The following is an 18205-nucleotide window of genomic DNA, read 5'->3' on the forward strand; positions in this document are numbered from 1 at the left end:
CTTCAAAGCATTGTCCAGTCCGTCCTGCGGAGGACCCTCGCACAGAGCAACGTTTGTCTGTGACGTCAGTTTACAGGCCCTCCACGAATTCTGATATGGCTGCTTCCCTGCTTGGTTAATGATCCATGGTGTTTCCTGTAACCAACAGTTAAGTACAATATGGTTTCATAGAGGCTGATTACTTAGGGGTACACCCATTTCAATGTATGTAAATTATTCTTTTCGGGGTTTACATTCTTACAAGACAGTTTGGCAGGCACGGTAGTGTAATATGGGACATAAAGGTATCATGAATAATCATCTGCCTTTAGGAGCTGTCTTTACTTAAAACAAAAATAACGATTCATTTTTGTTACAATTTATCTGGAACTGTACTTGAATCTACAGTACCAAAACAAGAAGAGAGTATGATAAATTAAATGTTTTAGATTCACAATTCAACAAGCACAACTCAGCGTCTTAGATAATCGTAGTTCGAAAACTGACAAGTTTTTTGACTGTGGTAATACCCAAGGTCAAGTAGTAACGCAGCAACAACCACTTTTTACTTTGTTAGGTCTAACTAAAAAGAAGCCGAAATATCTGGGTGACGTAGTAACTGAACAATGCAGCTACTTTTGTTCGCCGCAGAATTTAAATTTTTCGCTCTTCAATCAATTCTGTTTTGTCTTAAGGAAAGAGATATTTATTATTCGGTTTTAATTTATTTTTCGTATTTAACGTTCTGGACAGTACGCCAGTCAAGGGCAACTTGATTGGCACAAAGCCCATGCAACAATAGCTATAATAAAAATAAAAGTGAGGTAGAGGTGGACAATAGCCATGTCTACTGTTGATGGTAGGTCAACAATTTTAACGTTAACTGTAATTCACTTCACTGAAACGACATTTACTTTTAAAGAAAGTATGAAGCAAAGATTCTCGCAAAAGAAAGATATATTCAAAACTACAGGATATTCTTGGAGTCCTCAAAGGAAGATGGCGCTTGGCATTGCAGCTCTTCTTTTCGTAGGTATACAAGTCGTGAAATCAGCGGCAGCTCGCTGGTACTTTCGGCGTAATGACGACTCAATAATGAAATTGTCATGGACATCATATCTTGATTGGTATAGGCTCCACCACGCAATAGAATTACCCTCCAAGGCGTTTCAGTGATCGCAGGCTTGTCGGACGCAATCGTCGTCGTATAGATCCAGTTTCTGATGTGCACAATTGCAACGTAACTGTTCAGTCCCATCCTCTGATCGTGATATTCCGGTCCGAAAACTTTTAGCAATCATGATAGCTAATTAACAGTTCTGGCGAAAACAGTTTGCAAGGCTCCAGGGCGACAGTTATGCTACTCCAAGAAACATCACTCACCCAGTAACATTTTGGTCCATAACATCCATGTTGAAGTTTAGCGTAAGCCGTCAAAAAGGACGCGGCCTTTAATTTTCGAGTGATTCTGTGTCTCACGATTACACAATAGACTGCGAGTACGCCACGACGCTGCACCGTTTTTACGTCTTCACTGTCCGACAAACTATCGATATCGCTTTCGCATCAGAATTCATACAAAAGTTTAGCATATTACATTTGTTTAGACTCAGCGCATTACGTGCAATCCTTACAAAGAAAATAAAACATGTTTTTCAACTTTCGCATACTCCGTTAAAAGGAGGTTCAGGTAGCAATGCAAATGAAGTGAAACATAGTAACGTTTGATATTATTGAAAAAATAATTCTGTACCACCGAAGATATACGTACAGAGTTAATGGAGGCACAAGAAGAAGAAGAGGAGGAGGAAGAGGAAAAATCTCTTTACAGCATCTTTAAAAGTTTCATTAGTATTTTCGTGATTATCTACCGCTTACTATACTAACCCGTCACTAGAAGTGCCTCTCTTTACATGTTCTCTGCGTTATCAATTGTGACTGATATGTACCCGTGACTGAGGAACAGTATTTAAGAAAAAGTCTAACAAGGGTTTTTGACACTACTTTCATGTTTATTTTTTCCGAGTGCAAAATGGCTTAGGTCTAAGTGTCAAAATTGTAAATTAAAAACGGCCTAAAATTCCTTAGCATCTGATCTATATCGCTAGTAGGTAGTACACAATTAAGTACCTGGAAGGGGGTTTATCGAATCACTTTGAAGCTATTTCTTTACCGTTACACTAACACCGCGCGGGAGAAACGAATATTTACATGTTTCCATGCGAACTCTGATTTTCTTATTTTACTACAATGATCATATTTTCCTCTGAAGGTGACCGCCAACAGAATACTTTCGCATTCTGAGGAGGAAGTTGGTGATTGAAATTCCATGAGAATATTCTGCAGCAATGAAAAGCTGCCTTTGCTTTAATGATTGACAGCCAAATTCGTGTATCGTTACTGAGGCACCCTCCCCCTTTTTCAAGACAGTATCGAACGTGCTGCCCTTCTTTGAACTCTTCCGATTCCTCCGTGAATCCCATCTCTTGTGGATCCTACAGCACGACACAATACTCCTGAGAGCAGGGACAAGTGTTCCGTATGCTGTCCATTTAGTAGACCTGTAACATCATTTAAGTGTTCTGCCAATAAATCTTAGTCTCGGTAGCTTTCTTCCCCCCCTCCCCCCCGCAACATAATGTGATCGTTCGAATTCAAGTTATTCGCAACTGCAATCCCTATGTATTTAATTGAATTTACAGCCTTTAGATTTGTATGATTTATCGTGTAACCATAATACAGAAGATTCTTTGTAGTACTCATTTGGATAACTTTACAGTTTTCATAATTCTGCGTCAACTGCCACTTTTGCCGCAATGTATATCGTTATGTAAACTATTTTTCAATGGGTTTTGTCCATCTGATGACTGTACAAGACAAACGACAGCATCACCTGCAATGGAAGAGGACTGCTCAGATTGTCTCATAAATCGTTTACATGGATTAGGAGCAGCAGAAGGTATGTAATACTTCCCTGCGGAACGGTAGGTATCACTTCCGTTTTACTCGATAAACTTCCGTCAGTTGTTACGAATTGTGGCGTGTCTCACAAGAAACCACTAATCAAGGCATATTTGAGGAACGGTGTCTGGATACCTTTAAATATGATATCTATTTGAAACTCCTGTCGATAGCACTTATTACTTCGCGTGAATAGAGATCTAGTTCTGTTGGGCAAGAACAAAAGTTTTGAACAGATGTCGGCTATTATTCAATAAATCTTTGTCTTCGAGGTAAATCTATGCTCCAACAGAGTACATCTTCCAAAATTGTATTACAAATTGACGTTAGTGGTATAGGTCTGTGAATCAGAGGATTACTCCTATTTCCTTTCACAAGTATATGTGTGACCTGAGCAACTTTCCAGTCCTTAGGTACGGGTTTTTCGATGAGTAAGTAGCTGTATACAGGGTGCTCATCGTAACTGGAGACATTGAAACAGCTCGAAAATTACACATCGTATCAAAAAGTTGCAATTCCAATTTGTTTATCTCTGAAGCGAGACAACGGTCAGCCCACCCCGTGAGTGAGCGGGAGGGAGGAGGGGAGGGGGTGCCAGCGTTGGGGGAGGGGCGTAACTCTGAAGACTCCGATTCTACGGTTAAATCTATGTATGTTTTTGTCTGAAGCGTTTTCCTCGTTTCGCGACACATCGGAGTGATGGAAATGGGTACACAATCGTTGATGCTACTCAATGGCCCTTTAATATCCAACGGCACACGGGACCACACCTTCACGCTGCGAGGCCAGGCCAGTATTTCGTAATGTCTAATTGGCATCCCCATTCTATCGGTCCGGGACTACTGGGCGCGCCCCGGTGGCCGTGTGCCGAACTACGGCGTGCTGGAACGGGCGCCACACAGCGGCCGCTGCTCACGTGACGTGCGGACACACGACAGACAGCGGTTCTCAACGTTAGAACACTTGTGCAGTGTTAATGGCCTACACACCTACCTACCATTGAGAACAGTCGCGCAACTGGAGGATAAATGTTGCAACCACAGAAGAAGGAAAAAACAAATGGTCCTGATTCACGCAGAATACAGGAGGGATTTTGAGGCTACTGTTGCTTTTGTACGCCCAGCGCTTTTCTGAGAAAGCTCGATGTCGTTCATTTTTTTACAAAGTTGGCCACGCCTTTCCGTTTAATGGTAGAATACAGATCGGTAAAGGGGAACGAAGCATACCTTTTAGACGAAATGCTAATGAAATACCTGGACAAGCGGTAGTGCAATACAGCCCACAAACAAGAGCCTGCAAATTACACAGCGATACCGGTATGTCCATCGGCAATGTTGACGAATTCATCAAATCCACGTTGAGCAAGGAGAAAAAGGGAGTCCCCGATAGCGATGACCAACGGGTAGCGAGGGAAACACTGGCCGACAGCGTGCAAACCGCTCAATGAGTCACTACAGATACTGAAGGATAGTCCTGAGCAGGAGCGGATATGGTCCAGTGCGCGGAAGATGGCTACTAAGACTGCAGTAAAAGCACTACAGCCATCGGGCAAGGAACGAAGTTATTTGCGTCACGCATAGGTGTAAACAAAACCAGTGCAGCCAGAAACCATGGAGCCATAGGTATAAATCACTTCTGCACCTTGGAATGGACTTAGGAGAGAGTAGAATTGGTGGCGAAGAGCCAGAGGGACAGAAGCCTTTGAATCAATTGAGAGATCAAGACTGAGCTGTGGCCGAGACACCAAGGAGGGGTACGTGCGTGAGCAGAGAAGAGAAGAGAGGTCGTAAAGGCAATTGCTAGAGTTAAAAGAGCGACTGAATGCAGTCAGCCATGGTAAGCCCACATCGTGGCCGCCTCTGCGGCAGGTTGATCTCCGTGTCTGGATAAAGGGTCTTTTGGGCGCAGCGAATGCGGAGCGCATAAGATATCAGCTGCTGTTGACGCAAACCTCTCAGTGGTGGAATCCCAGCCCCTCAGAATTCTAAGTACGGGGCTAGTCCGGAAGGCACCAGTCGCAGGTCGCAGGTCGGGCCCCACAGTGGCGGATGGGGTCTAGGATTTGCAGCGTCGAATGCGACGCAGAACAGTAAAGAAGACTTCCATTGTCTGAACGAGACTGGACCAACGTTTGATATAGTCTCAGGAGATCAGAAAGGTCTGCACCCCAGGCGGTATTGCACAGTCACCTAATAACACAGATAGGACCAGCACGTCCTCTTAAGCTGGCGAAGATGAGGGGGCCATGTCAACCGGCCTTCGAAGACCAGACCCAAGAGGCTATAGGTGTCCTTTAATTACTCTTTCTGGTCTTTGTCTATATCATGTTCCGTGTCGTTGATTTTTCTTTCTTCATTGAGTTTCATGGTCGTGGAATAAGGAACCAATTGGCTTTGTAGTCTGGTCCCTTTAACACCACAACCCAGCCAACCATCCAAGATTATAACGGGCTATGAAATCATCACAGTCCGGCCCTACATTCTGAATACCATACGCTGCTACCAGTGTCATCGGTTCAATCACACTGAAACGCCTTGTCGCCACCCATCCACATACGTAACTTGTGGCAGGGATGCTCACAACGGCGAATGTCGGCCGCCTTCTTCGCGCTGTATTGACTACAATGGCAGCCATTCTGCCTCCTCCCGGGATTGTCCCGTGTAACTAGATGAGTGGGCTGTTCAAGAGCTAAGGGGTAAACAAAAACGTGCCTTACCCAGTAGCTCGCAAGTTACTGGCTAGTCGCAAAGACTGTTCTCTCGTCTGCCACCTATAGTTCAGTTATTATTACCCCTCGCTTCATGCAGGACATGGCCATGCAGACTTGCGACCGCAAATTTGGCTCTGAGGTTGTGAAGTCATCCAGTGACAAGGTAGCATAGCCTTCTACCTCGTCCTGCTGTGCAGCAAATGATCAAACTCTCCCCTAAAGGGGCGAAGCTAGCCTCTGAAAACTGGCAGGCGGGAAAGGACAGAAAAACTACTCCCAAGAAGACTTCCTCCGTCCCTCCACCCAAACACCCAAGTCTTCCTCTAACCATAAGAGCTTTAAGTCCACGAAGGACAAACGGTCATCTCCTTCAACAACTCCAAGATCCTTCTCGACGGTGTCGCCACATGGTCACTTAGCCTTGCAGCCTCTGTCTCGCCAGTGCCCACCACCAACCGTTCTTCAGCGTTGGACTCCACAGACCGACACTCCACAATGTGCTCCTTGGCGGAAACAGACTTGACACCCCTTCATCTCTCCCTCCTCGTGACTGTCCTCCAATGGAACATTCAAGGCCTTCAGTCCCACAAAAAGGATTTACAGCTGCTTCTGCCATCACAGCATCACCTTGTACCCTGCCTTCAGAAGACGAAATTGTGCCCTCAGGACCGCTTTGAGCTTTGACATTACTTACCAATTCGTTTTGACCTTCCCCCTGAGGTCAGTATTGGGGCCTCATGCTGCTCATATGGGGTAACCTTCCCACCCAGGGCGCCCACAGCCCTTTTGTGGGTGTGTGTGGCACGCATGGGGTGGACTTCTTTATATCGACCTGGCTATTGTCCCTGGTTCGTTTTCGTATGTGCTACTGTTTAGTTTGCTGTTTCCATCTCCTTTTTGGGGTTTTTGGTCCCTTTGGGGTTTAACCTCCATTTCCAACTTTACTGTTGAGTGTGAGCCAATTGGTGAACTCCCAACCTAGTTTCCATGGTGCAGGCTTCTCTCGCCCTCGCCTGCCTTTTACCCTTGCTCCCTGCCCCCTTTCCTGCTAGGTCACCAGCACAGCAGCCACTACGTGTGGTGGAGCTGTTAAGTACTCACTTGGCTGAACCCCCTGACAACAAAGGGGTCACACTGCTAGTACCTGAGCTGCTAACGCCTCGTGCATACCAAGGAGTCAATGCTCATCACTTTCGGGCATCACAACTCCTGGCAATGGCCTCCGTGCCAGACGGCCCTTGCTGTAGCTTCGTGGCACCTATGGGGCGAGCCCCTGATAGGAGCGTGCGTTAGTATGGCGGATGCCTTGCTCATGAAGCGGCAAAAGCGTCAACATCTTGGCCATGCAGTGGCCGTTTCTAAAAGTGATAGAAGACATGACACTCCTTCCGATCCATTGACATTGCCCTCCCTGGCCACTCTCTGGGAAGAGGGTCAAGATGGCCAGCTTGGGTTGAAACCTTTCCCTCAGTACCTGGTTTTTACTAGGACCGATTGCGCAAGTTATGCCACCAGACCCTCAGATCGAGCGATAAAAGCCCCTGCTCAAATAAAACTAAAAACTAAGCCTGCCATTGCATCGTCATCTGATAAAAGGGCAGGGAGTATATCAGGAATGCGCAAACGTCTGCCTGAGCGCAGTTAAAAGAAGACAGATTGAAACTTCCCCTTGGAAAATTTATACAAGACTGTGCTTAAATTGACAATATTTTTAGCGCAACGCAATCTGACTTTCAATAATCCCTACAAAAGAATGGCCCTGACTAACATTAACCTATACCTTTCACAAATCACTTACCTCACAAAAATCTTGGTTACTCTAACTACTGCAATACAGCCAGCGCCACTACTGCCAGCTAAATAAAAGATTCAAACTATGGAAGTCACTAACTGCTGATAGGCACAGTTAGCAAATGGAAGATTTTAATAGAGAACAAACAATGTATTTACCTTAATAGTCATAATATATGTATCAGTTCATGACATCAATTCTTACAAATTTCAAAACTCCGCCATCTCTCTCCCCACGTCCACCATTGCTGGCGGCTCACCAGTTACCAATAAAAAACCCTAAACAGCCTACTTACACAGGAGAGCCACAAGGGTCCTGCCATGAAACTCAGAATTTTCTTTAAATATTAGTTATTAACGCCCACTTTTGGCGCAGCGAATATTAGGAGCCGCCTGTGAGTCGCCAGACACTTAATACAGCAATACCACTATGCAGCAAACCAGTTACCTCAGCAGACAAATTAATATTGTTAAATGACTGGAGATGTACGAAGGGCTACAAAGCTATACGATGTATGCTACGAGCCAGTCTCCTCAGTCGCCAACAAGATGTATTCAGAGACTATTCATATGCGATAGTTGACAACAGGACGTACTGAAAGCTTGTCCTTTTTTGTTATGGTTTTAGCGCGCAAAACTGCTACGATCATTAGCGACCGGTCTGTAGTTTAGGAAAAGGTAAAAGAACCAAACTGGGAATCAGCAGCAGTGGGAGCGAAACACAAAAAGTCGGTGAACTAAAAAACAGAAGGGAAGCTTAAAAAACCACTATAGAAGCGGGAGTTGTTCGTCTCCAAAAAGAGTTTCAAATGACTGACATCTCACTGGCACTAAAACTCGAGAACGCGATCGGCTGAGCGCGTGTCATCTGCTAAAATGGAAGGTATATCAGGCGTCAGCTGTAGACGGGCGAGTAAAGGATTAAAATAGGAGCACTCAAGTAAAAGGTGTCTCACCGTCCACAGTTGAGAGCAGTGGGGATGAAGCGGGGGAGGATCGCCTCTTAAAAGATGTCGACGGCTAAGAAGACAGCGCCCTATCCGGAGTCTAACCTCCTCCCGACGACTAGTTCTGGATGAAGACTTCCAAGCACAGGGAGGAGCTTCCACGTCCCGCAATTTATGATTGGGAAGTGCAGACCAATGTGCGTTCCATGAAAGAGCAACACGGCGCCATAAAACACTCCGTAGATCGGCGAAGGGAACCACGCCTTGGCCGCTATATTGACCGCCTCGTTTCCACGGACACCAACGTGTCCTGGGATCTAGAGGAACGCCACAGAGACGCCCCCTCAAGTGTAGGCAGTCGTCAATCCGGTAGACCAGAGGGTGGACAGGGCAGAGAGCTTAGAGGCTGAAGAGAGCTCGCCGAGTCTGAGCATATAGTACACTGTATCCGCTGATAGCGACAGCCTGGAGAACAGCGTAAAGCTCCGCAGTAAAAACCGAACACTGGTTGGGAAGCCTAAATCGATTAGGAGTGAGGCCAACAATATATGCACTCCACCAAATGATTTTTTGAGCCGTCAGTGTAAATAAATGTGGCATCCATTTGTGCGCACAGAGCATCAAATGCCCGACGATAAACGAGAGAAAGGGTACCATCCTTGGTAAACTGACAAATGTCATGGAGCAGGCAGGTCCGGGGGCGGAGTCAATGCGGTGCTGTACCCCAAGTTTTCAGTTTTAGGAAGGTGGAAGGAAAGAGAACGTAGAAATTTACGAAAGTGGACTCCTGGTTGTAGTAGAGAGGAAAGGTGGCCTGCATACCCTAAATCCAAGGAGTCGTCGGAAAAAAAAAAAGTCACGAGCCGGATTAGCAGGCATGGAAGACATACGGCTAGCATTACGACTCAGGACAGCTCGTCGATTGGACAGCGGAGGTTCAGCAGTCTCAGCAAAGAGGCTTTCCACAGGGCTGGTTAAAAAGCTCCAGACTCTTGGCACAATCCACGGTGGTGGACAGAGTCGAGACGCCGAAGAAGAGAAGGCCGAGCAGAGGAGTAAACTATGCTTCCATTGTCCAATTTCAAGCGTACTAAGGCGTGATTGAGGCGGAGAAGAACCACTGAGTCCGCTCCCCAGGAGGTACCATTCAGGACACGGAGGGTGTTGAGGGATCGCAGACAGCGAGCCGAAAGATGGGAAACGTGGGAGGATAAGCAGAGTTTCCTGTCAAACTTAAGCTTTTCCTTTGGTGATAGTTTTACCGCGTTCGCTAATTTTAGTAACCTCTTGAAATGAATCGTTACACTGTGTTACTCTTAAGATCCTCAATAACAAATGCATCGTAATAGCACTCCGGGATATGTTTCAGGAAAATGACCTACCCGCGTGTCCGCTTATACCCGCAGGTAGCTTGCTTGAATCTTCTCAAGCATCCAATAAGCTGAGAGAACTGCTTGGTGGGACATTCACAGAAAACCGGTAGGATGAAATCCTAGGGGCATATTCATTAAGATAATCTGGGAAAGGATTAGCACTCAGTTGCAAACTGTACGCCACTTACACCACTTCCTATAGAATCGCAACTAAACTGAAAAACTTTTATTGAACTTTCGTGCCGTGAAGAGAGCCTGCAAACTACTTTTACGCTGCACATATGTTGCAAGCTGTTGACTGACATCTATTTAACCCAAAACGAACAGTATATCCCAAATATTACAAACTTTCCACTTAGCGCGTCTTTCACCAACAACCAGAAGCATTTACTTCAAATATGCATACTTCAAAATGTATCGTAACGAACAACACACTTCAAGAAAGTGACAATTTGGTGTCTACGTGGTGCAACCTGAGCACCAACACGCCAAGGAAAAACACTTTGAAATTATACACCTACGTAATATAAACAGGATAATGTAAATTGGGATGATAGATTACGTACTTCAATGTCCCTTCTGTGTGCGCTGCATGACTCGAGGGCTGTTCCCGCACACTGTATTCTGAAGACGTTTCGCATAGAAACAATAACAAGTTCGTGCTTGCAGAACATACAGAAGGAGTTGTCTGCAGATCGTAGGTTCAGTGGTGTGATGCGACGCGAAAACACCTCACCCGTGGTTGTCGCCATCGGCTGGCGATCTATTGCAACCAACGAAATATGTAAGTGAAAACCGAGGTATTAAGTACTCCATATTGTTGAAACAGACACGGACTGTATGGCTGAAATGATACTAGAACGTTTTCAACTTAAAGTGACTTCATCACTGCGCCTCCACAAAAGATATTTACCGTACGGACGAAACGTAACAGGTACTGAAAAATGTGGCCTTAACGTACAACATGCTACAATAGAGCACCTCGTTTTCCACTCGACCCTCCTCAGATACATCAGTCGAATAGCTCGAGCGAAAGACAAGACTTACTCCATGTAGACCCACATCTCAGACTTCACAAGGTTTAGAGATGACAACTTCGGAATCTGAGGACAAAGAAGTCTTAAATGGACAACTCTCACTTCACTAATGTGACGTCAAATCGGCCGACGAGTTTTGTATGAACCAGAGTTCTATACACTATTTATTACTTTGCATGGTTATTTCGATTTTGGTCTTCTCACAGTAACTTTTTTTAGCGTACATAGATGGAGACTGAAGCGACGAATGAAATTTTGTACCGAAACCGGGATCTCCTGCTTGTTAGGTATACTAATCACACCACTACGCCACTAACAGTGGCTTCGCCTACCTGGATTGACTACTACATAGACGTTAGAGACTTAACGGTCTCTGGAAACAGTTTCATTTCTTTAGCATGTGAGTACATTTTGAAACTTCTGCACTCATTCTGAATTTAAAAAAATGGTTCAAATGGCTCTGTGCACAATGGGACTTCTGAGGTCATCACTCCCCTAGAACTTAGAACTACTTAAACCTAACTAACCTAAGGACATCACACATCCATGCCCAAGGCAAGATTCGAACCTGCGACCGTAGCAGTCGCGCGCTGCCAGACTGTAGCGCCTAGAGCCGCTCGGTCAACACGGCTGGCCTCACTATGAATTTACCTCAACATTATGATTTGCCACAGTTCGATATTTCATCTGCCAGTTCCTCTGTCGCTGAGTGCTTACAATTAGCTGTTGATACACCGCCTTACGTTGCAACCACATCTCTCAACAAATACCAAAAACATTCCTCTACCAAACAGTCAGGTCTCTATTGCAGCTATTCTGAATCTAGTCCCCACGTGTTACTCCAAAAAGTTAATCGTTAACCGCTCAAACCGCTACCACTATCCAAGCTTTGCGGTAGTCGGAATTTAGGGAAGCCATAAAACCGTCTTTCAAACGTTTTCCACTTATATTTCGCATCATTTCATTGAACACACTATCTACGCGCGTAGTGAAAATTACGAAATATACTATTCTACAGATTAATTTCTAGTTAGAACCATTTACTTTTTTATTAATTTCCAGCCTCACTTTGCCTATTTTCAACTTTCGAACAACCTGAAGATTTGACAGTTCATCAGAACTAATCTGGGACAGTCATTAAGTCCAATTACAGGCTAATATTCCATGTAATGAAGGAAGTGGTTCAATTAGTCCGCACCCGAAATATTCGATTAGTTTCTACAGATAACAGGAGAGTATTTTTGTAACAATATATGTTTCAATTACAAATGTATCTTACAGAATTTACGATCCTTTGAGCGAACAATTGAGATTCATATTACGTTAATAAAATGTCAGAAGAAGAACCTAGAGTAGAGTATACTTATTTTCGATGACCGCTTTGAACCATATTCAGGTGAGGTCGCCTGAAAACTCGTCGCTACAACTGCTGCGACGTCGACCATACAGTAGCGGCGCCAAATTTTTCGGTATCCTGAGGATAGCCTATAATGGCTGACACTGGTCGTCTAGAATTTCTTACATCTGTGGTTTCTCCTCGATAAATTTTTCAAATCACTGCCTAAGAGAAGAACATTACAGCAAAAAGGATGACATTCTAAGTTAAATTGTTGTTGCTTCTCTAAACGCATCCAACGCTCATACGTCATTGACAGTCGAGGGTATACCATAGTCACTGTATCTACTAACGAAGCATTAGGATTCCTCCTCCTGGGGTGTGATTGCTTCTGTTGAGCTAGTGGTTGGCCAGTGTTAGTCACAGCTAATACTGTACATAGGTAAAACACAATCTTACCTACATTTGAATACAATTTCTGGAAGGGATATTTAATCGTAAAATGCGCAAGAGACCTTTCAAAGGCCTGCAACTAACAGCTGCACGTCTAACCGGCAGATATTTCTCTATGATGTAGCACAAGTCCGCAGTGGTGGTTGAATTGGTATTTTTAGCCCATTTTAATCCCTTTTTGTCTCAAAGAACCGTAGGAAAATAATTCTGCTTGGCGAAATGCGTTCCTCGAACATTTGCAGTACACACTATCTTTGTGTTACCCCTCTTGAGAAAGTCTTAGCTTGATAAAGTTTTTCCTTTATTGACTTTGAATGCGCGAATAACTCAGTCGAACGTGTAGTATTGTAGCCTGAAAGACCGCATCTCTAGTTTTACTGTCAGTGTTGCTGGTATCCCAAGAACCAATGTTATGGATTGATAAAGGCATGTAGCCGAATCCAACCCGAATAATGTCCAAACACAACGGCTTGAATGACATGAATAACTTAATTTGGTATTGTGACGCTAACTTAAATGATTTGTGGGATTGCTGTCGCAATCTTCAGACGCAAAGAAAGTGTATGACTTACCTTAATTCTTTTTAGATCATAGGAATTTAAAATAACAGTTTAGGAAATATGCCTAAGAACGGTTTCGCATTAGAAAGGAAAGACATTCAGGGAAGATAAAGAGAAACGAGGTAACAGGAAACATTTTAGGTTCAGTTTCGTCGATACCTACTGTATTTGCAGAAGTTTGCTATCCGATATATCCTGCATTACTTTGGATTTTAAATTTTCTGTTCGAAGTAGGTAAGGTTCGGTGGGAATCAGTTAAACTACCATAGAAATAATCATTACATAATTTAAATGACTGACAGATTTAAAAAGAAAAATTAATAATAGGTAACATACTGCAGTGTAAGGCTTTAAACAATTAAGAACAATTCCTGTAGAGTTGAAAAGTAAGGGCTTTGCTCCTCTATTTTTTCAGTTCTGCAAGAAACTTATTTACAGTGGTAACTGTTGAAAGCGGCACACTTTCCTTCACACAGCGTGAAATACTAAAGTTACGACGACTGCCTGTGTGCTACCATCTATGCCCTCAAAATGCCGGCTGAAACCTCTCGTTGAAATCCGGTATGCGTAAAATATGCGCCGTAAGAGATATTTATGCAGTAGTTTTCGTTAACTTCTCGAACTATCAATACCTCATTGCACCCTTAACCCAGCCTAGACCTCGTGGTACGTCCCAAGTATATCACAAACTGAAACACCAAAACATGTAGCAACAAAACGAAGGTTCTCACGTATTTCCGCTTGCGCACCTATTCCATCACAGAACGTCATGTCAAGGGTCAAAGCCAACGTCAGAAGGCTGAATCCATCAAAAAAGTACTATACAAGTACAAAAAGTTTTCCTTCTAATGTTGAACGAGTAAGAAGCATTTCTCTTGATACTATAGTAATGCACACAGATCGTCTGAGGAACGACGTGTAACAAGTTTCAGAGTTGGAGATCCGAGACGCTTGGTCAACGGTTTTGCACCAAGTCTGAGCTGACAGCTCCCTTTCCCGCCTACAAATATTCGTCCTGAGTGTACAGAGGTGCCCAAAAATATAATACAAGTGGCGATAAGAGCGCAAATACGGAAACTAAACAACCCTTTGCGTTTCAGTGAGACTATTGTGGTAAGAAGAGTTCCTTCGGCTTATACAAAAACAGAACGACGTTCAATCACCGCAAAACAGATGGCATTCATTTTGTAATGGGGAAGTTCTGACACGAGTACATCAAAAATTACTGGCATCAATTTTAAAATCTTGTGGCTTAAGAAAACTGAACAATTTCATAAAGTAACAATTCCATCTCAGTAAAACAAAATTGATGACAGTTGCAGAAACCTTCCATCCGAGAAGCCTGTGGAGCGAAGAGATAGATCACAATCTCTTTTGCCAACAACATTTAGTTTTTACAAAATACTAATCTTGTTAATCCTCTAATTGTAGGTAAGAAAGTAAATTGTTTTGATCCGTATAACGCTTCTTGAATGCTGTGTTTGCAAGAGATTTTAGTCTCTCATTTTTCTAATTAGTTTCTTGGACACAAGGTTTCTGCAACTGCCATCAGTGTTGTTTAACGTAGCTGGAGCTGCCATTTAATGAAACTTTTCACTTGATCCATACGAATTAATGATCATTTGATCAACTCGACAAAACTCCTCTACAAAAGCTGCGGATAGTGAGGAGTATGCACTGTGTTTTGCTATGGTTAAATTGATCTATGCAAACAGAAGAACACTTCTGTTATCTGCAAACAGACAAACTTAAATCATCTGACAGGTTTGCTAATCGGCATCGCAGTCAGTAATCAAAACTTCGTGTAACAGACCTTGAAGAGCTGCACCGTGCTCAGATACACTTCGAGCCTGTCGGAGACCGCTTCGATGATGGCGGCCAGCTCGTTGTGGTAATCCCTGCAGAACAGGCGGCTGATGACGTTGACGTCGAAGCCGTCGCTGTCTGCCCAGCTGGGTCCGGGGGGGCCTGCCTGCGGTTCGGCCATGGTGCAGCGCGGCTGTGTCGGGCTGTGCCGTTTGTCCGTGGAGGGTCGGTGGCCGATGGGGACGTCCGCTGAGCTGTGCCACCGAGGGGGCGCCACTTCCCGCCTCTCCGATACGCTGAGAAAATCGCTCCAACCGGCGAGGCGTGCATGTAGCGGCCAGCCCTAGACAGGACTGTGCCGAGCCCCGGTCGTACCAACGTGGCGGAAGACCTGCTTGTACACATTTCGGCAAATCCACGACAAACTGCGAACGATTCTCAACAACACACTTCAGATTCGAAAATTGTGCAGGTCGCACCGGTGTTTAAGAAGGGTAGTAGGACTAATTCATCGAACTACAGACCTGTACCATTGACGCCGGTTTGCAGTAGCGTTTTGGAGTAAATACTGTGTTCAAATATTATGAATCACCTCGAAGGCAACGATCTACTGATACGTAATTAGCATGGTTTCAGAAAGCATCGTTCTTTATTCGCACGGAGTAATGGCCGCTATTGACGGGGGATCTCAGGTTGATTCCGTATTTCTAGATTTCCGAAAAGCTTTTGACACCGTTCCTCACAAGCGACTTCTAATCAATCTGCGGGCCTATGGGCTATCGTCTCAGTTGTGCGACTAGATTCGTGATTTCCTGTCAGGAAGGTCGCAGTTCGTAGTAATAGACGGCAAATCATCGAGTAAAACTGAAGTGATATCAGGTGGTCCCCAGGGAAGCGTCCTGGGACCTGTGCTGTTCCTGATCTATATAAATGACCTGGGCGACAATCTGAGCAGTTCTCTTAGGTTGTTCGCAGATGATGCTGTAATTTACCGTCTAGTAAGGTCATCCGAAGACCAGTATCAGTTGCAAAGCGATTTAGAAAAGATTGCTGTATGGTGTGGCAGGTGGCAGTTGACGCTAAATAACGAAAAGTGTGAGGTCATCCATATGAGCTCCAAAAGAAAACCGTTGGAATTCGATTACTCAATATATAGTACAATTCTCAAGGCTTTCGATTCAACTAAGTACCTGGGTGCTAAAATTACGAACAACTTGAGTTGGAAAGACCACATAGATAATATTGTGGGGAAGGCGAGCCAAAGGTTGCGTTTCGTTGGCAGGACACTTAGAAAATGCAAGTCCACTACAGAGACAGCTTACACTACACTCATTCGTTCTCTGTTAGAATATTGCTGCGCGGTGTGGGATCCTTACCAGGTGGGATTGACGGAGGACATCAAAAGGGTACAAAAAAGGGCAGCTCGTTTTGTATTATCACGTAATAGGGGAGAGAGTGTGGCAGATATGATACGCGAGTTGGAATGGAAGTCATTAAAGCAAAGACTTTTTCGTCGTGGCGAGATCTATTTACGAAATTTCAGTCACCAACATTCTCTTCCGAATGCGAAAATACTTTGTTGAGCCCAACCTACATAGGTAGGAATGATCATCAAAATAGAATAAGAGAAATCAGAGCTCGAACAGAAAGGTTTAGGTGTTCGTTTTTCCCGCGCGCTGTTCGGGAGTGGAATGGTAGGGAGATAGTATGATTGTGGTTCGATGAACCCTCTGCCAAGCACTTAAATGTGAATTGCAGGGTAATCATGTAGTTGTAGATGATCGAGATGAAAAGCTGACGTCCTCTTAAAGAAGGAGTGCGTCTTGATAACTGAATTCCCACAGTATAACTTTCACTTTGTAGCAGTGAGTGTGATACTTGACTGATTAAGGCTGCGTATCGGATTGGGTCTCGAATACGGAACATAGGCTTTTCGAGGACAATCTGTACTGCTGCAAACTACACTGCTGAAAAATGGAATAGCCACAGCTTCTACATCAGTATACTATGTTTCCAAATGAGGTTCTAAAAATTTGGGGACAGGTTCCATGTACCAAAACGAGAAAAAACTGTCCAGCAGACATTGACTCTAAAATGCGTACCTTAAGAGCTATCAACAGTTGTTCATCCTCGATACAGTGAACCACAGTTTTTCTACTGCAAACTATTCGTTTTCCATATTTGGGAGGAAGTAGTATGGACTAAAGAAAAAAAAGTCTAGCAAACATGGGTTCCAAATTGAATACTTTAAGAGCTATGAGAACTTCTTTGGTAGAAGAGGCGTCTTTCAGTGTAGCAAAGATGAACAAGTGCTCGTAACTCTTAAGGTATACAATTTAGAACGCATGTTTACTGGACATTTTTTCATGTTCTGGTGTAACGAAATAGCCCCCAAATGTTTAAGACTTTATTCTGAAACATCTTGTATACACGTAGTACATGGTATAAGGCGGAGGGTACCTTGTAGCACTATTAGACAATCTCTTTCCCCTCTAATCGCAAGCGGAGCGAGGGAAAAACGACTTTCTGTGCCTCTGGACGAGTTTTAATTTCTCTCATCTTGCCTTCGCGGCCCTTACGCGAAATGTGCACTGGTGACAGTGGATTCGTTCTGCAGTCAGCCGCAAATGCCGGTTCTGTCAAGTTTTCAAAAGTGTTTCGTTGAAACTATGTCGTGTTTCCTCCTGGGATAGCCGTTTGATTTAACGAAGCATCCACCGGTAGCAAACGCAGCAGCAGGCCTCTAAATTTTTTCGACGTCTTCCTTTAATTTGGGCTACCATACGTCCATGATTAACCTAGACAGTCCTGGTTATATCGTAAAAGCCGCGCGGGATTAGCCGAGCGGTCAAGGGCGCTGCAGTTATGGACTGTGCGGTTGGTCCCACCGGAGGTTCGAGTCATCCGTCGGGCATGGGTGTGTGTGTTCGTCCTTAGGATAATTTAGGTTAAGTAGTGTGTAAGCTTAGGGACTGATGACCTTAGCAGTTATGTCCCATAAGATTTGACACACATTTGAACATTTTTTATATCATAAAATTCGTAACATGAGTTTTCCGAGAAATGATTTCTTTCTTTTAATGAGATCATAAAGTTCACCACATAGAAGTTTTTAATTAATTTTAACTTTAGGGGATGTTTAATAGTGGATACTGAAAGTCTACCCTTTTGGAAGTCAAATGTTCCCATACGTGAAAAAAAATCTCTCAACTGGATTAGAAGTCTCAGGAAAATACATTGCAAACTGAGACA

At 44.0% G+C, this 18205-nt stretch overlaps 1 protein-coding gene across 1 annotated transcript in view; it reads right to left on the reverse strand.

The window, feature by feature from the left end:
- Nucleotides 1-15304, reverse strand: part of LOC126335570 (uncharacterized) — a 50819-nt gene extending 35515 nt beyond the window's left edge. Inside the window, exon 1 of the mRNA XM_049998999.1 lies at nt 14961-15304. Within this exon, the coding sequence (XP_049854956.1) occupies nt 14961-15134 (174 nt within the window). The 5' untranslated portion in view covers nt 15135-15304. The remainder of the gene's footprint in view (nt 1-14960) is intronic.
- Nucleotides 15305-18205: the final 2901 nt, after the last annotated feature.

This window comes from Schistocerca gregaria, chromosome 2, assembly GCF_023897955.1.
Source record: "Schistocerca gregaria isolate iqSchGreg1 chromosome 2, iqSchGreg1.2, whole genome shotgun sequence".
In the NCBI taxonomy this organism is placed as follows: Eukaryota; Metazoa; Arthropoda; class Insecta; order Orthoptera; family Acrididae; genus Schistocerca; species Schistocerca gregaria.